Source organism: Serpula lacrymans, assembly GCF_000218685.1.
Source record: "Serpula lacrymans var. lacrymans S7.9 unplaced genomic scaffold SERLAscaffold_11, whole genome shotgun sequence".
Taxonomy (NCBI): Eukaryota; Fungi; Basidiomycota; class Agaricomycetes; order Boletales; family Serpulaceae; genus Serpula; species Serpula lacrymans.
Window position 1 is genome coordinate 156,046 of NW_006763300.1, and position 25,028 is coordinate 181,073.

The 25,028-nt window shown below is 48.1% G+C and overlaps 8 protein-coding genes across 8 annotated transcripts; 6 read left to right on the forward strand and 2 right to left on the reverse strand.

Moving 5' to 3' along the window:
• Window positions 1-3: 3 nt before the first annotated feature.
• SERLADRAFT_451502 (uncharacterized protein) lies at window positions 4-3,948 on the reverse strand (the record flags this gene model as incomplete). The annotated part of the gene is made up of 9 exons (XM_007321196.1): window positions 4-239; window positions 395-618; window positions 682-833; window positions 892-1,024; window positions 1,072-1,524; window positions 1,577-1,992; window positions 2,054-2,691; window positions 2,748-3,386; window positions 3,437-3,948. The coding sequence occupies 9 exons, from the start codon at window positions 3,946-3,948 to the stop codon at window positions 185-187; spliced, it is 3,222 nt and encodes a 1,073-aa protein (XP_007321258.1).
• A 167-nt stretch (window positions 3,949-4,115) lies between these two features.
• SERLADRAFT_473867 (uncharacterized protein) lies at window positions 4,116-4,916 on the forward strand (the record flags this gene model as incomplete). The annotated part of the gene is made up of 3 exons (XM_007321197.1): window positions 4,116-4,225; window positions 4,276-4,401; window positions 4,454-4,916. 3 exons carry the CDS (start codon window positions 4,162-4,164, stop codon window positions 4,597-4,599), a joined length of 336 nt encoding a protein of 111 aa, XP_007321259.1.
• Window positions 4,917-5,136: 220 nt separating this feature from the next.
• Window positions 5,137-9,240, forward strand: SERLADRAFT_451504 (uncharacterized protein; the record flags this gene model as incomplete). Its single annotated transcript, XM_007321198.1, has 17 exons — window positions 5,137-5,171; window positions 5,253-5,455; window positions 5,648-5,721; window positions 5,776-5,932; window positions 5,990-6,133; window positions 6,185-6,414; window positions 6,476-7,120; window positions 7,178-7,426; window positions 7,486-7,747; window positions 7,816-7,880; window positions 7,930-8,079; window positions 8,136-8,297; window positions 8,350-8,490; window positions 8,544-8,730; window positions 8,786-8,954; window positions 9,030-9,037; window positions 9,094-9,240. The coding sequence occupies 17 exons, from the start codon at window positions 5,137-5,139 to the stop codon at window positions 9,129-9,131; spliced, it is 2,919 nt and encodes a 972-aa protein (XP_007321260.1).
• A 1,716-nt stretch (window positions 9,241-10,956) lies between these two features.
• SERLADRAFT_473870 (uncharacterized protein) lies at window positions 10,957-11,917 on the forward strand (the record flags this gene model as incomplete). Its single annotated transcript, XM_007321199.1, has 3 exons — window positions 10,957-11,002; window positions 11,055-11,135; window positions 11,191-11,917. Coding segments are annotated over 3 exons (846 nt in total), but the record flags the coding sequence as incomplete, so codon positions are not given.
• Window positions 11,918-12,206: 289 nt separating this feature from the next.
• Window positions 12,207-14,059, forward strand: SERLADRAFT_473873 (uncharacterized protein; the record flags this gene model as incomplete). Its single annotated transcript, XM_007321200.1, has 8 exons — window positions 12,207-12,294; window positions 12,347-12,508; window positions 12,562-12,681; window positions 12,739-12,834; window positions 12,890-13,096; window positions 13,152-13,389; window positions 13,448-13,576; window positions 13,632-14,059. The coding sequence occupies 8 exons, from the start codon at window positions 12,229-12,231 to the stop codon at window positions 13,694-13,696; spliced, it is 1,083 nt and encodes a 360-aa protein (XP_007321262.1).
• Window positions 14,060-17,513: 3,454 nt separating this feature from the next.
• Window positions 17,514-18,510, forward strand: SERLADRAFT_473874 (uncharacterized protein; the record flags this gene model as incomplete). Its single annotated transcript, XM_007321201.1, has 4 exons — window positions 17,514-17,691; window positions 17,748-18,015; window positions 18,071-18,343; window positions 18,393-18,510. Coding segments are annotated over 3 exons (591 nt in total), but the record flags the coding sequence as incomplete, so codon positions are not given.
• On the reverse strand, window positions 18,467-21,445 carry SERLADRAFT_473881 (uncharacterized protein; the record flags this gene model as incomplete). The annotated part of the gene is made up of 8 exons (XM_007321202.1): window positions 18,467-19,402; window positions 19,457-19,617; window positions 19,674-20,224; window positions 20,280-20,432; window positions 20,485-20,810; window positions 20,861-20,958; window positions 21,017-21,137; window positions 21,190-21,445. 6 exons carry the CDS (start codon window positions 21,405-21,407, stop codon window positions 20,199-20,201), a joined length of 942 nt encoding a protein of 313 aa, XP_007321264.1.
• A 2,686-nt stretch (window positions 21,446-24,131) lies between these two features.
• SERLADRAFT_473882 (uncharacterized protein) lies at window positions 24,132-25,026 on the forward strand (the record flags this gene model as incomplete). The annotated part of the gene is made up of 6 exons (XM_007321203.1): window positions 24,132-24,155; window positions 24,207-24,243; window positions 24,295-24,424; window positions 24,479-24,629; window positions 24,680-24,746; window positions 24,799-25,026. 2 exons carry the CDS (start codon window positions 24,389-24,391, stop codon window positions 24,614-24,616), a joined length of 174 nt encoding a protein of 57 aa, XP_007321265.1.
• Window positions 25,027-25,028: the final 2 nt, after the last annotated feature.

Consider the following 25,028-nt stretch of genomic DNA (forward strand, 5'->3'; position numbering starts at 1 on the left):
GAGGGGAAGGCGATAAGATATGCTTAATAGAGGGCTCTATGGTACAGTAATGCTATAAGAATACAGGTAGCTAATCGTAATCTATCATCTAAGCTTCCTTAATCCACGAGTCCCAATAATGTTCGTTGATTTATCTGTCAATGCGCCCTTGGATGGGATAGACGATTTGTTCGTTATAATCTTTTTAGTCTCCAAGGGTATGGACTGTAAAGATGGTATTGTCGTTACCGTAGACGAGACTGAAGACATCGATAATGCAAGAGGGGATGTTGAATTAGATGATTGCTCTGAGGGCGCAGGGGTCCCCCGGTCGGAAGACTGTAGTGTGGCATCTTCTTCATGCTCTTCTTCCGGAAGGGATGGCTCTTCCGCAGGAACGTTTTCTCTATTCCACTTAGGTGATCCGTCCTTCTTCCAAGCTTTCATAAGAGCGTCACGACTTTGGGTCAGTTCCCATTTATCAATGACCTCCCAAACGCGTTTCCGAGGTGTCAAACCAGTAGGTATGTCTTCACGGGTTCCTTGCTCGACAAGTGATTGCGCGGTTTGCTGTAAGGTGGACAATTTCGAGCTCGCGGAGTGGTGGTGCTTCTCCGTAATTTCTGCAATACCTGTACTCTAACGACCAAAGCCAGAACGATGAGACAGAGTAAATCAATCGACAGAGACGCATTCACTGACCTCTGAAAGAACCCGCCCTACAAACCCTTCTACGTTTCGGGAACTAGAGGCCATCCCACGCTGCAAATGGCGCATATCCGATTGCACATCGGTGGCCATAGCATTCGTGCTTTCTATTCGTGCTCTTTTAGCACGTTTGTGACGGTCAAGACCTGTGTCCAGCAAATGGGGTTAGCCCAACATGTAAGGTAAATATAGCTATCCTCTTACCGCTGTTGAAAGCCACATCGAAACTCTGCCCATTACGTTGGATTTCTCCTGAGAAGGTAGTTGTGGATGTAGATACAGAGCCCTGTAAACCAGAAAGACTATTCTTGAGGGTTGCTTTCGCTAGATCCATATGCTGCATACTCATGAGTCACCACTAAAATAAAAGATAGTAATGTCTACCTTGAGTGCTCCATCTCTTGTTCTCTTCCCTTCTGCTCGTCTTCGCTCAAATGATGTGGTTGCTTCAGCTTCTTGAGTAGAAATCTCCGATGATAATGCCTCATGACGTTGGCTAAATTTGCTCAGGTCTTCCTCGCCCTTGACATTTTCATCCAGAAACGCCCCACAGGTTTGTCGCAGTTCTTTATCTCTAACAGCAACAAACTCTCCGAGCAACCCAGAAACGCGTTGAACAAGCTCGTCCTTCGCTTTCTCGGACCTGACCTTCTCGGTCTCCAACGCACGCACCAAGCTCGTATTTTGCTCTCGAATTCGCGTTATCTCGGCTTTGACCATATCATCGACAAGCACTCTTGTGTCTGACGTTGCCTCGCCTTCTAGTCGTACGAAGTCAAGAGCTTGCTGGACGATGGTATCGATGAGCATGCCCATCGCTTTGAACATATCTTCAGCCTGGTAGTGAGATTAAATGAGATTGGAACGAGCTGCAGAGGTAATAGCTTACTGTAGCATAGTCACTTAGGGCTGAGGAATAAAGTTCCTGACACATAACATCACAACTGGCGCGCAAGGATTCTGACCATCCATCGAAAGTAGCTCTGAGGTTTCCCTGCATCTCTTGGGCAGCACGTTGCGTTGCGGCTATTCCCTCAGAGGATGCTTCATCTTTGGATTGTATGGTCTTCAAATAGTCTTGTAAGCGCTGTAACTGCTGGTCGATGCGTTGTGAGTGGCTTGTGAGAGTTTCAAGTTCTTTGGTTTGGAATTGTCTCGCTTCGGTCTGAAGTTTCTGTGCATTGTGTGCTGATGTCTTGATGAACTCGTCAAGTTTGGCAGAAAGGACTTGAACTTCTCCCGTAATAATCTTGCCATGAGTCGTTACCGCCTTCGAGTTAGTATGAAAAGTTTTTGTCTTTCGCTCTGAGTGGTAAACCTGGTGAGCTGAAAGTCTTCATCACGGACTTTGGCAGAATTGACTCACGGAGTTTATCGAACAAGCTGCTAACGTCGCAGATACTCTCTGTAGCAACCTGCTTCAGCCCCAAGGCTACACCGTCCAGCTTGCCTTCGTTGGCCTGATATGCTTGTCGTACTATTATCTCTTCCTCCAGTGCACCTTTAACAACTTGCAATTGACCATCTTTCACTTCAAGTTCTCCCTCTGCTTCTTTCAGCTTCTCTCTTGTCACTTTCAGTTCTCCGTCTCTCTTCATCAGCAAACCAATGCTCTGCTCGAATTCCTCCCTAACGCTTCTCAATTGGCTTTCCACGATTTCGACCTGTTTCTTCGCTTCCTCCATTTCTGTCTGTTTGAGTTCTTGTTCAGCACTCATCTGGTTCCAAGTTTCCTCGGAAAAGAAAATCCCGTTCTTTTCGCGTGCAGCAAGGACATCAGCTTTGAGACGTTCTATTTCAGCCACGTATTCTTTCAGGAGGGAGTTTCGAGTCATGCGCTGATTTACTTCAGGTTTGTTGCGGATCGACTTGGCACGCATTGCGTAGTCCAATGTGGATAACGTTTCTTCCATATTTGACCGCGCTGGCGATATGGTTGCGATGATGCATGTTTTTGTCCGACCTCCCAGTGAATCTTGAAGAAGGCGTGTCAACTTTGACTCTCTGATACGACGAAATAGTTATGAGACTATGGACAACCGAGCGGTATAAATTCTTACCGATAAGGGACGTGTGATGATCGATCAACCAAAGCATTAATTACACGTCCCAGAGTAAGTAAGCTTTGATTGATCATTCCAGCTTCTTTTGCTCTTTTGTTTTCTGCACCTGATCGTCCAATGTTCTCAGATCCTGCCAAATCGACAAGGTTAAGCTTGCCGACTTTAAGCAGGTCGTCTCCCATAGCTGATGTTTCTTTCATATGCACGGTGATCGAGAATACTGAGTGAGATCGACTAGAGTGGTCGTTGAATTTGGTAGCTGCAATTTGCCTGCGGTGACTGCCTTTTGTAAGGAGAGCCAAAGCGTCGCTTGCATCTTTGACTGGCATTTCTTCCAGACCTTGTATGAATACGCCTTTCTTGCTGGCGTCATCGAATATCTTGAGGCTTCCTTGATTGTCTGCCGAGTTACCCTTCCCCATAGGTTGAATGCTCCCTGTAGGAGCAGAGAGATCACTTGCGAGAAGATCTCTCAGTTCCTCGTTGTAAAGCTCGACGAATGATATCTTAACGCTATAGTCTGCAGAAGATGTCTCCAGTTGATGGAAAAGGCGAAAGAGAACCCGGGGGATCATCCCGGCTTGGGAGGATGGGTTGCCCATTGGCGTAGGTGTTAAATCACCTTGCATAGTGTAACTATTCATAGGTTAGCGAATACAACGCAAACATATCTTCAACAAACGCACGTTTTTCCAGTCCCAGTTTGCCCATATGCAAAAAGTGTGCAATTGTATCCCATCAGTACTTCATCCAGCATGGGGCTCACGACGTCATGATATATCATAGCTTGATCCGCTTCGGGGCCAAAGACCAGGTCAAATGGGTAGGTGCGAGTTGGTGCGAGCGTTATGACGCCCAAGCTCGATACTGGGGAAGATGTTTCTATTGTCACGTCCTGACTCTTGGAGCCATTCGAGCTGATGATGATAGGAGAATTTTCCTGAACCTCGCGCTCCGAACGTCTACGACAGCGGATGACTACTTGAATGTTGGTTTCTGCGTCGTCCTGTTGGTGAGACTGAGATTTAGTGCTTTTGTTTTGAGAAGAGGATGCAATGCTGCTGATCAGTGTTGCTTCAGTGGGAGACGTGAGTGTGGGCGTTGTGTGAGATCGTGCCATGGCCGAGGGTGGCCTGATAGAGTTTTTCGCGGTCAAATTTACACGAGATCTGGATGATGGGGGGCGTCGTGCAGCCATTGTATGATAGCTTCGTCGTCGTCGGCGATGATGAGCACGAGCTTGACCTCACTGTATCTGTTGGCAGCACTGTCAACCGTGACAGACGCGACAAAGAATAACGCGACTGGATCACGTGCACCCGTGGGACACTATGTCTGTATTACACGATTTTGAAGTTGCTGACTGTAGCGTTGACTTCTGTACTCGAATATTTCCTTCTAGTAGTCGACCATGGGGAAACGCAAGAAGTCATCACGAAAACCGGCAGCTGCAGCAAGAACCAAGGTTCCGCTGGGTACCCCTTTGTCCTGTGGATATACCTTCATCGTGCTAATATTGTATTAGATACTGCTTTTACATGTCTGTTTTGTCACCACGACAAGTCCGTGACAGTCAGAGTAGACAGAAAAGAAGGCATCGCTCAGTTGGTTTGTAGAGTGTGTGATCAGCGGTATCAGAGCAAAGTCAACCGTACGCTCAGGTTCGACTATCCTTGTTTGCTATCAGCTCATATGTTCTCTAGACTTGACAGAACCTATCGACATCTATTCTGAGTGGATAGATGCTGCTGACGCTGCACAAAAGGACGAGCACTCCCATCGCCGTCCCACTGCTTCTTCAAGCAGACCTGTTCCAGCCCCTCCATCCATCGGAAGCGATGACGACTAACCTTTAGTTTGCATCCTTGACGGATATCGAGGCTTTTATGGCGTACCACCACTCTCGCCATCACCGTAAAACCTTCGATAGCCAGGTGCTTTCACGGAGAGCACATTTGGTGCTACCTTCAATCCATATGGAGTGTAGGCTACCTGGTTATCTCTAGATCCCACCAAGCTATCTAGTTGGTCTTGAAAACAATAGAGATGATATCATTATTATTCTTACAGCTTTTGTAGACTATTGTCTGTTAGGATAGCATTGTAATTGACCTCCTACAGAGCTGTGGATACTGCAATTGTATGTTAGAAAATTGCTTGATAAGATAATTTACCCGTGGCACAAGATTTCAGCCACAAATAGAAGACTTGGCTTCCCGCTGCCCTTTGACACTCATTTAGCCACTTCTCTGCAGTAAGCTGACGACGAAATCATTTCAGTCACGACAGCGAGCACTTTCTTTGATTTGATCACTTTTATATACCCTTGGTGCTGGTGGCACACGTTCTCTAGACCAATACCCCCAGCATAGAATCGTCTCCCACCATGGCATCCAGTACTAACATCAAGGTCGTTTGTCGGTGAGATACCGTTAGCCTGCTGCTTACAGCGCATAGGGCTCAAATCCAACCTTTCGCGATATTTTATCGCATCACAAACAGGTTTCGTCCACCCAACTCTCTTGAGCAAAGGGAAGGCGGTGAAATCGTGGTAGCCTTTGATGACAATCTTCAATCCGTCTACATGCGCGGCTCCCAGACCGTCTCGGGGCCAGAGAAGGATGGGTTCACTTTTGACAGAGTGTTTCCGATGGGAACGCAGCAAAATGAAGTCTTTGATTATGGTGTAAAAGAGTTAGTTCCACGTCAATCACGCGTAGCTCAACGTGCGTCAGCTAACATGAGCATCATGCAGTATCGTCAAAGGTAAAGTTCATTCCAACTTAAACCGGAGCAGTTATCCAGTTACAACGCATGTAACATTCTCATCGACGCGTGTCGATGTATACTTCCTCACCTGCTTTGCTTTGCTGTCACGATATCTGATTCTCTCACAGATGTATTGGACGGTTATAACGGTACCGTTTTTGCCTACGGACAGACAGGTAGTGGAAAGACATTCACCATGATGGTATACTTGTATTGTTATTCGCTCGCGTTGTCAGCTTCTCATACGAATCCACAGGGCGCCGATATAGACTCCCAGGAGTTGAAGGGAATAATACCTCGAATAACGGAACAAATATTTCAGTCGATTGTAGAATCCGACGCACACCTCGAATACGTCGTTAAAGTATCTTACATGGAGATTTACCTTGAGCGCATAAGGGATTTGTTGGCGCGTAAGTTTGCTTATGCTCACCATTGTAATATATATACTCAAAGAAATCCCTTTCTAGCCCAGAACGATAACCTTCAAGTGCATGAGGAAAAGTCGAAGGGTGTTTACGTGAAGAACCTTTCAGATTACTATGTTAGCAGTGCTCGTGAGGTCTACGAGATCATGCGACAAGGAGGAGCAGCTCGCGTTGTTACGTCCACGAGTTAGTACAGCTCTCCACTGTCTCTTTTATTTTCTGACTGGAGTCTGGTAGACATGAATGCCGAAAGTTCACGTTCACATTCCATTTTTCTCATCACCATTCAGCAAAGGAACACCGAATCTGGTGCACTGAAAAGCGGCAACCTATATCTAGTCGATCTTGCCGGCTCCGAGAAAGTTGGTAAAACAGGTGCATCCGGGCAAACTCTGGAAGAAGCCAAGAAGATCAATAAATCGCTGTCCGCTCTGGGAATGGTCATCAATGCTTTGACTGATGGGAAGGTACGTAATGGGTAGAACAGACTGCCGTTAATGCACTGAACATACTTTTTTCCCTTTTCAGGCAAAGCATATACCGTATCGTGACTCCAAGCTCACCAGAATTCTGCAAGAATCTCTTGGTGGAAACTCTCGCACCACTCTTATTATTAATTGTTCACCTTCTTCTTACAACGAGGCCGAAACTCTCGGTACTCTTCGTTTTGGTATTCGCGCGAAGTCCATCAAGAACAGTGCTCGTGTCAACGCAGAGCTCTCACCTTTAGAGCTGAAAGGTCTTTTGTCAAAGGCAAACCTAGCCAACACTAAGCATCTGGCGTATATACAAGCATTGGAAGCAGAGCTCGCAATATGGCGTTCTGGTGGCCACGTCGAGCAAAGCGAATGGGCTACATCAGATAAACCTACTGCTGGAACCGCTACGAAGAAACCAGCAAGTTCTCCTGTTCCTTCTTCGACTCCTGCCAGGAGCATGACACCTGTCAATCCTCTGATCGAAGGTTTGAGGGGTGAATTGGAGAGTCGACCTCAAACTCCTACTGTTGTGGGTCTCGAGAAGGACGAAAGAGAGGAGTTTTTGAAGCGAGAGAACGAGTTGAGCGACCAGCTGGCAGAGAGGGAGAGTGCTTTGAACGCAGCGGATAAATTAGTGAAGGAGCTTCGTGAGGAATTAACGTTCCTTAAGGAACAGGAGAACGCACTTTCTAAGGTTCGTTCGTTGTATCTACATCTAAGCTTCAGGATTTTCTGACGAAGCTATCTCTAGGAAAATAAGTCGATGTCTGCACAACTTAACGAGCTCCGTCTGCAAGTGGAGCGATTAGACTATGATAACAAGGAGGGTATCATTACGGTCGACATTCTTAAAGAGCAGAACTTGGACGCTAAGAGTGAACTCGAAGAGCTGAAGAGAGTTATTGCCGAGTTGAAGAGCGCTCCGAAGAACACTTCGGTGGAAGACAAAGAGAAGCGTAAGCAAGACAAGATGGCTATGATGATGGCGAAGTTCGATACTGTGAGTTTCCTCGCTTACAAATTGACATCCTCATGAACAACTACCTTACAATCGTATAGGGCGCGTTTTCGGAGAAAGACGAACAACTCAGGCAGCTCCTTGCTAAATTGGATGCTATAGACACAGAAGACTCGATCAAAGCGTTGACCGTTGAAGATTTGGTTGCTGTGAGGAGGCAGCTTGCAGATGGGCAAACTCTCGCGCGTGAAACCGTAGATCGTCTAAGACAGAGTCAGGAAGAGAACGAGATGATTGTCCGAAGACGGGACGAGTTGGAGGGCCGCCTATCAGCTCTAGAAGCGGAATACGAGGAGCTTCTGGGTGAGTCATTGCATCGACATTGAACACGAATGCATTACTGATCAGAGCTGTTTCTTCTTTGTATAAAGAGAAAACAATCAACGACGAGGAGATCAGTAATGTTGATCTTGCAGAGTCTATGTCTGAGCTGAAGGTTCGTTTCAAGCATTTAACGTGATTTATTTTTCTGAAATATTTCATAGAACAAACTGGAGGCGCAATATGCAGCCAAACGGGATGCTCATGTCAGCGAAGTTGCAGACTTGAAGCAGCAGCTCGAGTTGAAGTCGAACGAAATCAGGACCCTCAATTCATCTATTGACGGGCTGAAGGGCGTGAATGAGGAGCTCAAGGTATGTTTACTCCGATCAAGTTCACTCGTGGCTGACTTTACGTATGTGATAATCAGCGTGCTTTTGCTGTCACCTCCGCTGGTATCGAAGGCGGAAAGAACCTGGCGGAGAGCGCTCAAGACTTGGAGCGGACACGCAAGGCTATCAATGTGCAGCTAGCGGAATTCGACGGAGTCAAGAAGTCTCTTATGCGTGACTTGCAGAACCGTTGCGAGAAGGCGCGTCATCCGTTCTGATTTCTACGTTATCGCTAATTTATCGTCATGGCAGGTTGTGGAGCTCGAAATCCAATTGGATGAGATTAAGGAGCAATACAACAACGTGATTCGGAACAGCAACAGCAAAGCCCAGCAGAAGAAGATGGCGTTCTTGGAGCGCAACTTGGAGCAACTGACTATCGTTCAGAAGCAGGTTGGTATCCGCAGCTACCACGTTTTTGCAGTCGGACTCAGTTCCTTTTATAGCTTGTGGATCAGAACTCTACGTTGAAGAAGGAAGCTGGTATCGCAGAACGTAAACTTCTTGCGCGGAATGAACGGATACAGAATTTGGAGAACCTGCTGCAAGACGCAGACCGCCGTCTATCAGTTCAGAACCAGAAGTTTGAGGCCCAGCTCCAAGCAGTCAAGGATAGGCTTGACCAAGCTCGCGGTGAGTGCTGACGAAGGATGATGTGTTACAAGTTTATAATATTTGTATTTAACAGCACAAAAAGCTTCGACAACGTCTACGTTAAACTTTGGCCGCATTGCTAAACCCCTGAGAGGTGGAGGAGGTTCTGCCGCGGCTGCAGGTGTGATGGGCGGTGCTATGCCAGTTTCTGGGGCTAGTGCGTCATCAGCCAATCCATTGGCCAGATTACAGAATGAAGAGGGGTAAGTGGTGATTTACATTTATTCGCTGGTCTTCACTAAAGATTTTCACGACCACGTTGATGCTTATCGGAACAGTGCTGGCGGTAAGTTGGATAGTGCGATAGTGCTATCAATTATTCTGACGCATTGTATCACGCAGCCAAACGTGCATCCTGGTTCTTCCAATCTCGGAATTAGATACAGCTTCGAATCGTTTTTAACCTCCACACATAATACCCACAGGGCTGTTTGTATCTCGTTACATTGCATCTATCGTCGATCCTTTTTAATGCATTATATTGCGTCCAATATGTAGGGAAATGAGGACGGGGAAGTAAAACAAGGTTTTGCAATTTGCAAGATAAGTATAGACTATGCTATTCTTGATCGAGGCGTAGACTAGTACCCTTGGGGTGAATGGTGCGGATACGATCCGGCTCGAAGGTATCCATCCAGAGTCCCTGGTCTCGTGAAAAAACGGTGGGAGATAAGAACATGGATGAGTAACGTGCAATGGGTAGCCCGGGCCAAGATTGCATAAACTGGGATCCGGCTCGGCTGTGGATGTGGTGCTATAAAGGCGCTCAGACAGACTGCAAAATTGCAGGTCGAGCTGTTGAAAAAAAAAAAAAACTGACAGACGCGATGAGAGTCTGAGGTGTTCCATGGTGATCGCAAGTAGTAATATTTTTGTGACAGACCTACAGCCATGGGGGCTGAGTGGATGCCGGGCGTTAGAGGTGGCGTTGAGCTGGTATTACCTAATGGCGACTTCTGTGAAGGGCTGGATAAAAGAAGGCGTTTGGTGGAAAGAAGAAAAGCGCATCAGTGGGTGCATGATAAAATTTGCAGCAGAACCACGTCAGAGAGATCTCGTTTGTAAATTTTTATTCGGGGCTTACGCGAAGGCGGGGACCTATGAAAGGCTGTGTGTGGTGTCTCATTCCGCAATAAACACCGCGAGTTTCGGTCGTCTGGGCGCGGTAACGAGCGACGCTACACAGGGCCGTACGGGTCCATTTTCGGTTTCAGCGGAACCAAATTACCACTAGCGATTCAATAACGACGTGTGGAAATAACACCAATCCCACCTTCCTTTGCTCTTTTTTTCTTTTCTTTTCACAGCTGCAGCGCGATCATTCCTAACATTGTCGCGTTTGCTCTTTCTTCGTCTTCAGGTATCGCCAATCCGGGGTGTACACACGCAATCTGCGGGATCTTATTCTCTGGTCAGTGCCCTATTATTATGTTCTAAACGCGTCGTGTCCGAAACACACCCTGCCAAACGTTTTTCTTTTCTTCGCGTTATCCTTCGCGCGTCCTCGCATTGTTGGCGGTCTGTTTATTACGCATCCGCTCTTTTTAAGCTTTGTTCAACGTGTCTCATTGGTCTAACCTTTATTCAATTACTCTTTAGCCTAATTCTTTGCAAACATCCACTTACAATCCTATAATTTGACATTCCTGTCTTTTCCGCTTTCCGTGAGTCACACCTCTTCCTTCCTCTTTCCTTCCTTGCGCTGATCCTTGTCCCAGCGGGCAAATAATTTACTCTCCGTACTTGTTCTACATCCATGTCAGCTCACACTACTGGAGATACTTCTCGCAAGCCCTCGGGTTCCTCAACTCGCTCAGCAGGCCACTCCCCATCTGCGTCTCCGAGTAACGTGCGTTGCGTCTTACTCTCACATGACTCACACCTTACGAAATTTTACAGGCGCACTCGCAGCGAAAATTAACTCCCACAACCGCGAGCAACATGTTTGGGATGGGCATGGGCAGTGCTACTAGCTTGAAAGGTCTGAATTCTGGCTGGCAGGTAAGTGATCCACTATCTGTCATCAATTGTGTCTTACTCATGTCATACACAGGTATGGGGCACTGCGACTCCTCCCTCCAAAAGGAACGCGTCGATCTCTTCCGCAGCCAGTGTCAACGATCTTTCGCCCTCGCAGGGTGATAGCACCTATCGCGGTACCCTTGGTGAAAGCTGGAGTGCCCCAAGATCGTCCAGTGCTACTTGGGACGAAATGAGTGGTAGTCCACAAAAAAATGACCTATCGCAGGTAGTGAGTCATGTCTCGCTTCCATACGACTCTCGTGGATTGATGGTATTTTTAGGAATCCCCTCTGTCATTACATCATGCAAGGCAAAGGCAAGCTAATGTCGGTCATGCGCCCGCTCTTGCAGCACCGCGGATCGTAAGTTTTGTTTTACCTATGCGAGAAGCCGAGCTGACAATTCTTCTTTACGAAGGACGATAGAGCTTCGGCAGCCGCGGGGCAGTTCTCGCCACAAAGATTCGACAATAATATTTCGAAGGACTCTTCCGTGCCGAATAGATACTCGACGACGACTTCGCCTACAAAACCAGTAGTTTACGGATCCGCCGCCTTCGCGAACCAGAACGGGAATTATGATTCCTTGCAGGCGTCTTCAATTGCGGAAAATGAACTGTCTATGAGTCTACGTGGCATGGCCGTGGAGGATGACTACGTTAATGGTCAGGCATCGCAATATAGGCAACAAGTGATGGGCGCTCAGTATAATGGAGTACAAAGTGTCTCGCCCACTATCCCCCAAGTTCGCGCTCCCTACCCTATGCAACAAGGTCGTTCCCCTTATGGCACTTATGCTCAGCCAGAATATCCGACGTATTACACTAACGGAACTGGGCGTGATCCTTATATGGAGTATAGCTATGGTTATGGTAATGCTGCAGACCCTTCGGTTTATGGTTCCACTACCGGCATAACCAATGGTTCATCTCCGGGCAACTTGTACTCTATGAGTGCGCAGACGTTGCACCCCAATGCTGTCGCAGGCCAACAAACTGGTATGTTCTACGATTACTCGACGTCTGGTCGACCGCCAGCTTCGCAATTCTATTATCCTGCGCCGCAAGCCATGCTATATCCTACGCTATCATCGCATTCGCCGATACCAACTCCCCAGCTCAGCGCCGCTATACCTGCCACTTTATCTGACAAGAAGCGCGATTTGCAGGTACATATACTCTCATATGAAGTCATTGTGTTTTATGTGTTTATTCTGTTTTTGGTATAGTACAACATACAGCAGCAGATGACCCCACAGAACCTTATATACCCGGGCATGCGTTCAACACCATCCCCTCATTCGCAAACGTACGGCGGGGCGCTCGACTATAGTGCTCAGCTCCCTATGTTGCTTTCAGGAGGTGGGATGTACGCTCCCGGAATGAACGGCCAACAGCCTCTGCACATGTACCAGCAGAATATGGCTGGGCGTCGCAACGATGTTCATGAGCCTGCTATGGCTCTTCGCAGCCCCCTGCTTGAAGAATTCAGAGCAAACAAGGCTCGCAAGTGGGATCTCAGGGTGTGTGCTGAGCCATATCTTTGGTTTCAATTCAATATTTACTTTACGATAGGATATATTTGGCTATGTCGTGGAGTTCAGCGGTGACCAGCATGGATCACGGTTTATTCAACAAAAGCTCGAGACTGCTACGAGTGAGGAGAAGCAGCTCATGTTCGATGAGATAGTTCCCAACAATACGTTGCAGCTCATCCAAGACGTATTCGGAAACTATGTAAGACGTTTTGCGCCCACTGTTGCCCTGCCTGTCTTCATTATACTTTTTAGGTTATCCAAAAGTTGTTCGAGCACGGTACACAGGTGCAAAAGACTGTCCTTGCTAATACTATGGAGGGTCATGTTCTTCCTCTGTCTCTTCAAATGTATGGCTGCCGTGTCGTACAAAAGGTACGTCCCACTATTCTCATTCTCGGCTGTCCCTGACCGAAAGTTCATGTCATCCAGGCAGTGGAATATGTACTCCCAGAGCAACAAGGCGCGTTTGTTAAAGAGCTTGAGCCCCACGTATTGAAATGTGTCAAAGACGCCAATGGGAATCACGTAAGTTGAATTTATTTAGACTTTGCTCCGCATTTTAACCGCTTTCCCCCGAAAGGTCATCCAAAAACTGATTGAACGTGTTTCACCTGAACGTTTGGCATTTATCAACTCGTTCCGAGGAAATGTGTATGACCTGTCGACACATCCCTACGGCTGTCGGGTGTTGCAAAGATGTTTTGAGCATCTCCCAGAAGATCAGACTCGACCACTTTTGGACGAATTGCACAGGTATATGATCAATTTGATGCAGGATCAGTTCGGGGTGAGCTGTCATTTCTTTATCATCAGAGAACTGGTTATCTAATCGTGCGGGTTAGAACTATGTTGTTCAGTTTGTTCTGGAACATGGAAAGGCTACGGATCGAGCACAAGTCATCCTGAAATTGCGTGGACAGATTTTGCAGATGGCCCGTCACAAATTCGCCTCTAATGTGTGCGAAAAGGCGCTTATGACTGCGGATGCTGATAGTCGCCGTATCTTGATTGAGGAGATCATGACCCCCAAGGCTGACGGTGTGAGCCCTATTGTGACCATGATGAAAGATCAGTTTGCAAGTAAGTTGTTGTGATTTCGCAGTGTTATTTGTTGTTGAATTATATTCCCGTTATGTAGACTACGTTCTTCAGCGTGCATTGGGTGTCGTCGAAGGCGAACAGAGGGAGAGGTTGATGAACCTCGTCCGACCTCAGCTTGTTAGCATGCGAAGGTATTCCAGTGCATACAGCAAGCACTTAATATCCAGTAAGTATCTCTGGTCGCGCTTCCTGGAAACCTCTGACAAGATTGCAATTCATAGTCGAACGGCTACTGGAGAAATATTCCAAGTCATCCGACTCTGTCCAAGATTACGCTGCTATCTAAAATTGAAAAACTCACTAATATTGTCGCGCGCCACACCTCCCTTGCATCCAACCTAATAATCGCAATGCTATGTTACACTCGCACACTCAATTTTCCTTCATGCTCATCAATATTAATCTGGCAATGAACATTCGTAATTACGCAATTTCATTCACCGTTGGATAATTTTTCTTGTGGCCCTGTCCATAGTATTACATTTTTATGTTTATAGCCTGTTGGCGTTCTGTGGACTCTTGTCTCCTTCTTTCCGCTGTCACCCCAGTTTTCGGTCGTCCTTCCTTTTAGTTATATGGTCCATACGCATACATATATATACCTGAGAATATGGGTTATAATGATCATTGGATTCCTCTCCTGCTAAAAGTGATTTGCCTTGAGGGATAGACGTAACTTGGCTGTGTGAATGTGGTCGGCATGAAAATATAGAGACAAAGTGGAACAAACACCGGTATTGGTGCAGCCTTCGTCGGTTCCATAAGCGCAATTGAAACGTCACCTCTTGTAGCTTTTTCTTTAATCCTCCACGAGCCCACCTGGCTGTTCAGGACACGTTGAAAACATGAGTACGGTCGAAGCTGCCGCCTCGCTCTTTGGCTCGGACGACCAAGGACCGGACCCTTTTGCAGCGATCGGAAATGAGGAAAGAGACACGACCTCTACAGCATACCTTCCAGCTCACGACGATGACCAGCACACATCTTCGTCTTATCCTTACAACATGGGCCAGGATGCTTCCAATCTCTTCAGCTCAGAAGAGATGCCTTCACATGCCCAAAACTCACAGTACGAACCATGGTCGCCTCCAGCAGTGCAGGACTCCACCCCGGCCTATTCTCAGGACTTGAACGCTTCGAGTTACGGGCAAGCGCAGGGGTTGTTTGACCAGCATGCTGAGTGGTTGGACACCACATACCCTTCTGTGGATTCGCAGCAGCAGCCTGGTAAGTTATCTCGTGTCTTCGTTGCCATGTTCACTCTCGATTCATGTCTCCATGGCGTTCAGGGCAAGAGACCTTCCTTGCTGATAGCCATGCTGTTCCAGCTGACTATAGCGCACCCTATGTTCCAATAACAAACGACACGTCCTCGACTTATGCACCACCTAGCTCCAACCCATATGCTCCTCCCACCCAGCCTCAGTCTCTTTATGACCCTCCTAACCCGCCTACGTCGAATTATGTACCTGCCCAAGCCACTGCATCACCGTATTCGCCGCCCGCATATGACCCGTACAAAGCACCCTCCAGCCGAGCTCAACGCGCAGTTTCCCAGCCTCAGTCCTCTGTTCCTTACTCTGCAGCTCCGAAATCATATGTGTCCAATGTTGTGCCTGCTCAACCGCCACCGGCGCCTTCCACTGCTTCTGCTGCCGCGTATCGCCCGAAGACGTTCAATGCTTATGACCCTCCTCTCCCCCCACCGAAGCCGTCAAAGCGTGCGGTGAGCGCCCGTGTCCCACGGTCTTTATCTCCGGCCAAAGGACAGCAATCGTACTCCTCATATGATATGCCGACGCAGCCAACTCCTCCTCTTCCGGTAGAAGCTCAGAGTAGATATGTGTCGCCATCCTTGCCAAATAATAATTTCCCGCAACATGCTCAGAACTCATATGGAGTGGGAGGACATGCAATAGGCCAACTGCCCTCTCGACAACCTCAGGATCCCTCGGTCGCCCATGCCGACCCTTCGTATCTTCCTTCAGGCGCATACTACGGTGAAGGCCATAATGGCCATTACGGGGCAGATATGCCGCCCAAGAGTGATTATGCTCAATATCAGCCCTCGTCACCTCCTCCGGCTTCTCACGGTTATAACCCGTCGGAGCAGACCCATCATATGTCCAATGGCACATCCGATTATGAGCATCCAGCCCACGATTACCCGCAAATATCACAGGAGAAGCAACTTGAAACCAATGAATACGTGGCTAATTCTCTTGCGGATGAGATTCCTTGGGGGAATTCGGAGTTGGACTATACTGAGGGTACTCGAGCCCCATCTGACGAGCAACCATCGGCTTTACGAGGTTGGGAGGGCGATTTTACTGCGCCTGCGTCTAATGGTGATCCCGCGTATGGTCACGCGTACGCAGACGTGAAAACACAACCCTACGGAAGTATCGACTTGACTCCATCTTCGCCTCCTCGTTCTCCTTCGAAAATAGGATCTCCCAATGGCCGTGATACTACCGCCTTCAATGGAAGAGACTCTCCGAAAGCCGATTCCACGCATTCGCGGACGGGATCCAACAGTTCGCATGGGTACTCACCCAAGCAACTTCTCGCTCAACGAGCCGTCTCCCCAGAGCGTGCTCCCGTGGAAAGGAATGGGTCTATGCACTCGAAGAGCGGATCCGGTGATTCGCAGTCTCGCGTGTCTATAAGCAGTGCTTCTCGGCGTGCAATTTCTCCAGAGCGTGGTTCACTTGGAAGAACAGGATCTCCATTCATGAATCCGCCTCAGGTCCAACAGAACAGTTTACAGTCGTCAGAGGGTAAAATGCCATCCATTCATTCGTCTGAGCCTTCCGGCGTTTCCAGAGCATCTTCCCCTCATTCGGTGAGATCACTGAATGGACCGCAGAATGTCAGAGCGTACCCATATATGCCACCAAAACCTGTTGCCAACCCGTATGACCCTCATTTATATGACCGTACGGATAGAGCGTCATCACCTGGTTCGACATCTCTTCATTCGCGACAGGATTCTCCTAAACCTGACCCGTATGCTCCGCCGAAGAGCATGATTTCGAAAATCCCGCCTGAGATACGAACTCGTTCCGGCTCAGATGGCTCTACCTTTTCTTCGATATCGGCTACGCTTGAAGCAACTACTCACCGCAATGACTATGGCAGCCTTCCATCCAGGTATACGCATCCGCCACAAGGACAAGCTGGACCGTATGGGAATACACTGAATCATGTCCAGGAACACTCTTTAGGACAAGATCTTTATGGGTCTCCACCAACGTATGCCCCATACGTCCCATCACCATCACTTTTGGGTTCTAATGATCCTCTGGGCCGTACTTCTACTCGCGCTCCGATCATTACTTTTGGGTTCGGAGGGAAGCTAGTTACATGCTTTCATGGTTCTTTCGCTCTCAGCACCGGATTTGATGTCGCCCTTTCTTCGCGTAGGTCTACAGATGTGCAAATTCGCCTGCTGCATAAAGTCGTTCCAGAGTCGACTTTCGGTTCAACAGTCGTGTACCCTGGTCCCTTGTTTTCCGACCCTGGCACTCCGACAACCAGTCTTGTGCGTACAGGAGCTTCCACACAGCTCAAAGCGAAAAAGGCATCGGTGGTCAAATATCTAGACGAACGAGCTGAAGAGCTTTCGCACGGCTTAGGATACTTTGATGCAGATAGCGTTGATAAGAGGCACGCGGAAGGGAAGCTTGTGCTAGTCCGATTGTTGAAGGTCATGGTTGAAAACGACGGTACTTTATCTGGCAGGTAAGTTATGCCTTCCTTACACTGGCATATTGAGTATTCTAACGATTGTCGATAGTGCCCAGATTGACACAGCTGTGCGAGCAGCTCTACTTCCACGTTTAGCCACTTCGCTCCATAAGACTTCCAATGGATCGGCTGGTCTCGCCCCTTCATCCTTCTCATCCCCAATTCCTGATATGCACGCCATGGGCATGAGATCTACCATCTCATCGGAAACACCAATTTCAATTTCGACTCTTCTACCTTCAGCTCTTGATAAGATTCAGGAGTTCTTAATTCGTGGAGAACGGCGTCAAGCTTATCATTTTGCATTAGATGAGAAGCTATGGGCACACGCAATGGTCATTGCCAGCAGTATAGACAAGGATTCGTGGAAGGAAGTCGTAAGCGAGTTTGTAAAAACGGAGTTGGGTGTGAAAGGCATCAGCGCAGGCAGTCTCTTGGGTACGCGAGCTGAAGACGCCCCACCAGCGAGCAACGGTAGAGAATGGCTTCGTGTGGCGTACAGTTTGTTCTCGGGGCAAGGACCTGCTGCAGGTGCGTATACTCCTTTTGAACATTCAATCATCGTTAATGTAGATTTTTTGGTTTAGTCCATGAGTTTGTACCTACTAATCTACTATCAAGGGCAACGGGCTCATTGCAGGTCCCTGTTACTCCTATGGCTCATGCCACACCTATGTCTCCGAATTTCTCGTTACCCATTGTGCCAGGGAAAGTTCCACTAGAGTCTTTGTCGAAGTGGCCTGAGACAGCTGCAGTTATGGTGTCTAGCCCTATGCCCCCGGATTGGTCGGCGGCCATCACGGCTCTAGGTGACTTCTTGGCTTCTCACCAATGGGTTGAAGCAGCACATGCATGGTATGTTATTCACCTATCGTTCGCAAACATATGCTCAGGCCGAAATTATCGCTAGTTACCTCCTTGCGCCTCAAACATCTACGATGGGTGGTGTTGGTAGTCCATCGACTCGAGTCGTGCTTCTCGGTTCTCCTGCTCCTCAGACTTCTCCTGCTTTCCATAGGGACTCGGATCCTATTATTTTTTCCGAAATAGTAGAGTTCGCTATGTCACTGAAGCCGGTCGCAAAGGGTCAAGATGGTTTCCACGGCCTACCACATCTCCAAGCATACAAGCTAATCCGTGCATCAGCTCTCGCAGAGTTGGGTCATGTACAATTGGCAAGCAGGTTGGTAACACCAGTCGTCCTGTGTCGATTTTGCTCATAAGGTATATAGGTATTGCGAGGCGATCACAGGCTCTCTTGGTCGCTCATCACCATATATTAATGCGGCCTTCTTGGAGCAGATCAGAGGACTCGCTGATCGTCTAGTGGGAGCTCCTCACGTAGAAAAGCCTGGTTCATGGATAGGAGGGAAGATGAGCAAGCCTAGTCTAGATAGCATTGGGAATTGGCTAGAGGGTCGCCTGACCAAATTCATTGCTGGAGAAGGAGATGCTCCTGCTTCACCTATTGCCGAATCCACCCACACCGAAAAGCAGGCATACTCTGGTCCCTTCTCCCACTACAGTACGATATCGTCTGCTACAACTTCTGCAAGCCCGTCGCCTCAGCCTTCTATGGTTAACCTCCACGCAATGTCCAACACTCCTCCTCCTCGACGCAGTGGTTCAGCTATGGCTCTTCAATCTTCTGCCCCGGTTCCTGTGCAAATTGACCGAGCATCATCGGCAATGGAATATTACAGACCGACTCGTAACATATCCCCGGCTCCTCGTTCGGTGCCCCCTAATGTGACAAGTATGCCTTACGGTCAAACACCATACGGTCAAACATCTTACGGTCAAGGCCTGAACGGGCACGCGCCTGCCAATGGCTACGTTTCCAGTTACTCGGCTGACTCTGCTACCCGCAAGTCATCTTTGGAGGTTACGGAAGAGGAAGGAGATGATGGTCGAGGGTCGGGTTGGTGGGCTTCTTCTCAAGTTGCCGACTCTAGTGCCCCTACCCCTACTGCTGGCACTTTCCATCAAGTGGCAGACCTTCCTGCCTCGACTGATGGTTTCATTTCCTTAATGGACGACCATAGCCTTGCGGTGGCACCTAGTTCAGCAGATTATCGACAAACAAACCACTTTGCTGATGAGGACGACGACGATCTAGGATTAGGGAACAGTTCTAGTAAGCGTGAAACTCGCCAAAACTCTGCGATTGAAAACGGTACTGGCAATTCAGGCCATAACGAGAAGGACGCCAGTCCCTCGACGCAGGTTGCGGAAAAGTCTGGTGAGTAGTATGAAAGTATTCTATAAGACCCTTATAACTCACATCGTAAAATAGATGCAAGGCCACCTGCTGCTCCGCCAGCAGCAGCCTCAGGCTCGTGGCTAAGTCGCTTCTGGAAACGATCTGATGCTTCACCAGCACCGGTAAAGGCCAGTCTTGGCGAGGAGACAAGTTTCTACTATGACAAGGATCTCAAACGATGGGTCAACAAGAAGGTATTGTCGCTTCTGGCTAGTTAGGTGTTAACCGTTACTGATTTTTTGGTGTATAGGCTGGAGCTGAGGCCGAGAAGCCAACAGCACCTCTCCCACCTCCTTCTAGAGCTCGTACTACCTCACCTGCGATAACGAGTGAAAACCTGCCGTCCGGTATTGGACCAGCTCGTTCTATGTCTGCTGGTGTTGAGTTAAACGCTCCGCCTTCTAACAAACCGCCCATGAGGGTGCGCTCCGGCCTTGTTCCTACGGACATTGCGTCAATGCCAAACACACCAGCAGCTTCGGCTGCGATGGCTCCACCACCTCCTGGACGACCGCGGTCACAAGCTACCAAACGCCCTGTCCGTAATCGCTATGTAGATGTATTTCAGCAGCCAGAGAATGGTGCATAGACCTTAGAACAGTTATCAATATATTTTGACCTGACTTTCACGCAGACTAGTACTCGTTTCGTTAACTTTCAAGTTTGTAATTTGCTCTTTTGTATTGCGCCACTAGAAGTGGACTCAAGCATGAAGCAGTATAGTATAATCTATCCATTTTGATAACGTCTCAAACTATGTTCTTTTTTGAGCATCCTAGAATAATAATTTGAATGGATAACCTGTAAGAGATAAGGTTCAGCGATTAGTTTTTCCTACCGACAGTCGTGTCTTTACCTCTGTTTTTCACCCTGAACAGGGATACTAAAATTGAGAACATGATGAGGTTAACCGCCGTCCACAGATAAATTTGCATTCGTTGGCGAGGAGGTGACATTTGGTAGGGGGTGACAATGGTTAACATCAAGACTGCAGCTCCGGCAACGCCGTCTACGCATCAGGTTAGCACCGGAGTGAAGCTGTGAGATGAAACAGAACATACAAATCATGGCTACCACCTGGACTTCTTGTCCGAACTGGTTAGAATATCCCTGAGCAATCCATTCTCCATTCGGACCTGCGTATGGGGATCCTCTGATGCGAGTAAACATGTAACCAGACGTCATGACGAGAGAGATTACGATTGTGCCAGCAGCCCAGACCCATCGACTTTTAAGGGCAGGGGATATGAAACGGAATAAAAGCGTGATGATGGGAATGAGTGCTGCCACAGAGCCCCAGCGAGCCCAGTCAATGGGAACTTTGTATGGAATCGGGACAGGCGTGTGGTTGGATAATTGGTTTGCGAGAGGTTCAGCCCCAAAGCCGCTGAGAAACCAAGGTGAGAGCGCGAATGGGAACAGATTGAAGGATCATACTGTGAAAAGTCATATTTGTAAGGTATAGTCCTTCCAGTGGAACGAGGACCTTCGGTTGCGGGATAAACTTGGACTACGGGTGCCGAAGCTAAGCTGAGCTGAACAGCCAAAGAATGACGCTGAGTAAAAGAACGAAGGTAAACTGTCACCAAGTACCTTTTGAAAGACGACGGAGGCGTCATCAAAGTCAAGTGTACCAAAGAAGTGGTTGTCGCGCTCTGCTTTAGGCACGGTTGTCCAAGCTTTGGCAACTTCAACCCAGGACGGGTCGAACTCCCTATGTATATTGTGATAAGACTTGCGCGGAATTTATGTATATGGCGACTTACTTGCAAGGCGTACACTTCATCCTCTTGTTCATTGCAGTGAAGTGTATTGCCGCAGTCCAGTTGCGTTGGGGTGTGGTTAACAAGTCGAACGAATGCTCGTCGAGCCTGATGACACCATTTCCTGCAGCTGCGAGGTCCACCAGCTGTTCTTGTGGTGATTTCTTGGCTGCAACCAAGCAAATTGGCAGATATAAAAGAGCGAGGATGGGCCAAAACATGATTGGATTCAAGTAAGGAAACGTCGACGTGTAAGAGCAAGGTTACCTATACGCGTTCTCGATTTGGCAGTATGCGTGGGAGAGTGCCGGCCACGTCCCAACACCCGCCTCTTTTCTCGAGCTCATCATTCCATACGGCGACCGACGCCCATTGGCAATGTCTCATGCCCTCCTTCTCCGCCTCTTTCTTTCTCCTTCTTTCTTTTCCGTCCATGTCGCTCTGCATTATCTTATGATATATGCAGATAACATTGGAATCACGTATTATCTCACTCGCAGGCTAAGAGAGCTCGACACCCATGAGTTACGCGAAGTATGGGGTTTCATATGGTGAACATGTTCGTCATGACGGAGTCCTCAATTTTGACAACACAATTACCAGCCATCTCCTTGTCACAAGACCGTCCAAGTCGCGAGCACTGGAATGTTTCGTTGTAGAAGTTGCACAGCGATCCACCCACATAGCAATGATTGTGCGTACACGTGAAGTATCGACTGTTCAGAATGGTGACATTGCATAAACAACACAGACACTTTGGTTCATGCAAGCATCTCTTCAGGATCTTGCTGTTTCTGGTCATAATACCCAGTCTTTTCTTTTGTGCCAGCGGACATTGCACAAATGTCATGAAATCATCTTTGGAGACCTTCCTCCTGCTGTGTCAGGCCCCTACTCTACGATGAGCATGCCTTTTCGGTCACGGTTTGCTCGAAGGAAAGTGAAGCCAAACGTAGAACCTGCATTCATCGGTTTGGCTGTTATACTGGCGGGGGCTCCAGGAATGCCTCGTCTCACGGAGGTTATGGGAGAAGTAGCTTTAGAACAAGGTCGTTTCGACGGAGAGGGACAGGATCTGAGGAGCGTTGCTGCACCAGACGATACTACGCGAGGCGTCACACCCACGATCCAGGACCCTTCCCCTGAGGACGATGATAACGAGTCTGACGAGAGGAGTGAAGATTCAGATGAGCCATTTGCAAATAATTCATCGGCCCCTCCACATTCAAGCGAAGCACGATCAAAGGTTTCTCGAAGAGGAGTCTCCCCGACGCCTCGTCGGCGCACCATTGGCGCAGCTCAAACAAGTCCTGCTCTTGTTCATCTGCGAAATCTACATAAATCAAGATTATCAGATGACCCTTTGGATCAGCTCGATCCATCTCCTCCTGCTCGTGCTACTACACCCTACCAATCATCTCCTTCCATCTCACCGTCACAACATCCCCCTCGCCCAAGTCCACTAAATCCTGACACGCTCTTGCAAAAGTATGACCTACAATCACAGGTACATCTTTTGCGAGGCCAGTATTGTCGTTCTGAGGTGCGTGGTCTTATTCTCAATATCTTTCGGTGTATCAAAGGATCTTCAGGTTCAATTTCTTTTGACGCTGGAGAGCATTTCTAATCGCTTGTTGGTCGTCCCAAAGCCTGCTCGTGTCAGTGCTTTAAGGGCTGAACTTACGGGCTTGAATCATAAGCTACCTGCAGAGGTAATATAAATATTAGCATTGCATGAGAATTTGTTTCTCATTCCGTGACAGGTATGCATGCCTATGTGGTGTTCTTCATCGGATTCCCAACTGCCATCCAATTCTGGCTCGCAACCGCATCACAAGATTGTCCGGATACCCCCTGGGGAGAGTGTCGTGCTAAATTCTGCTGAACGGGCTCCTTATCTGCTTTATATCGAAATACTTCACAATGATTTGGATTTTGACCCAGGTAAGAGAGGAAACAAAGAAATATTGAAAAGGATCGTCACGAAGGAACAGGAGCGCAAAGGTGCCTCTCGCGATCTCATTGCTTTCAATACCCCTCCAGTTCTTCGGCGTCAAAAGACACTTCCAGAACCCCTCGAAGATCCAGAAACGGTAGGAAAGGAGCTCGTAGAATCTCCAGATTTCATGTCAGACTCGATTATGTCAAGCAGCACAACTTCCTTGACTGGTGAAGATGAAGAGATGGACTTGGTGGAGCAGCTGTACGGTGCAGGCCGATCTCTCCGAGGTCGCATCGATTTATCTGAATCTATCGTGTTACCCCCTGCGCCCAAGAACAAGGAACTAGAGATGGCGACTTGGTCACGAACGTCTTCGATGCCTTCTTCCCCTATTGTTGAACAAGGATCATCTGCCTCTCAACTGACTCCAATGATCCCTTCCTCTTTTACGGGACGAGCAACACCGTCAGCCCTTCGATCCAGCATGTCAGAATCGTATTTCAACAGTAACGGTCGTATGCTCTCTCTCGATGATTACTCTGAGCGAATGCGTACGGCCGCAATAATGCTTGCTCAATTAAATGCCAATCTTGTCAGAGAGCCGATCACATCTTTACCTACGCCACCCAACTCTGTAGACCCGCAAACTTCGACCCCCTCGTTGTCAGGACCGTTGAGCTGGATATCTGGTTCTGGCTGGCTAAGTAATTCGAGTGATCAACAAAACGATGGGCCTTTGCATCCTTCTTTAGGGGGTAGAACTCAAGATCCTGCACCTGCCACCCGGATGCGAGTTCAGCACTCAGAAGCTGCCGCAATTAGAGATCGAATCATGACAGAAATGATATCTTTAGAAGAAGAGAGGATGCAACGGATGCGAGAAAATCGAGAAAGTGAAGGTATGATGAGCATTAGCGGTGCCAGTGATGGCTTCAGGACTGCGGAAGATGAGAATATTATCAAGCGAGAACTTAACAAAGCCGACCCTTCTGCCATTGTTTTTAGCGAATCCTGGGCTGCCAAAAAGGTGAGTTCGGACTGCGATTAGCTGGTGCCATCATTCACACATTTTTCGCAGAGTCGGATACGGCACGGTTCACCATATGGTCACCTTGGTAATGCTCTGCTTGGATTGAGTTAATGTTGAAAGCTCACCTTTCGACTAGCTAACTGGGATTGCGTATCTGTCATTGTAAAAACTGGTGGTGATTTGCGTCAAGAGCAGCTCGCTGTTCAACTTATCAAAGAATTTGAGCGGATATGGCAAGAAGAAAACTGCCAATGCTGGGTAAGATAGTATGTCTTTAAATGCCTTGTTATATTGTGAAGCGTATTGAACCAATTTCGCAGCTTCCGCATCCTGATTACTGGGGCATCTTCCGGTCTTGTCGAGACTATAACGGATGCTGTGTCAATCCATTCAATCAAGAAGGCCGAGTATGCACGGCGATTAGCGGAAGGCCGACTGGGGCATGTTACACTGCTTGATCATTTTAGATCGGTATGGCCTTTGATATGTCTTTCTTGTACATCTAGTGACATTTTTCACAGACATACGGCGATCCAACGTCGGCAAAATTCACTCGTGCGCAGCGTAACTTTGCGAAATCCTTGGCAGGTAAGTCGTTTGTGGTTCATGTTGAAGGCTTTCCGATACGACCTTCATTCAGGATACTCGATTGTGACGTACTTGCTACAAATCAAGGACCGACATAATGGCAACATTCTGCTAGACCGGGAAGGCCACCTCATTCATATTGATTTTGGTTTCATGCTATCTAACTCTCCGGGTAATATTGGATTTGAGGCAGCGCCGTTCAAGCTACCACCAGAATATTTGGAGGTCCTAGGTGGTATCGAGAGCGAACCTTTCTTGGAATTCAAGCGACTGTTCCGAGAA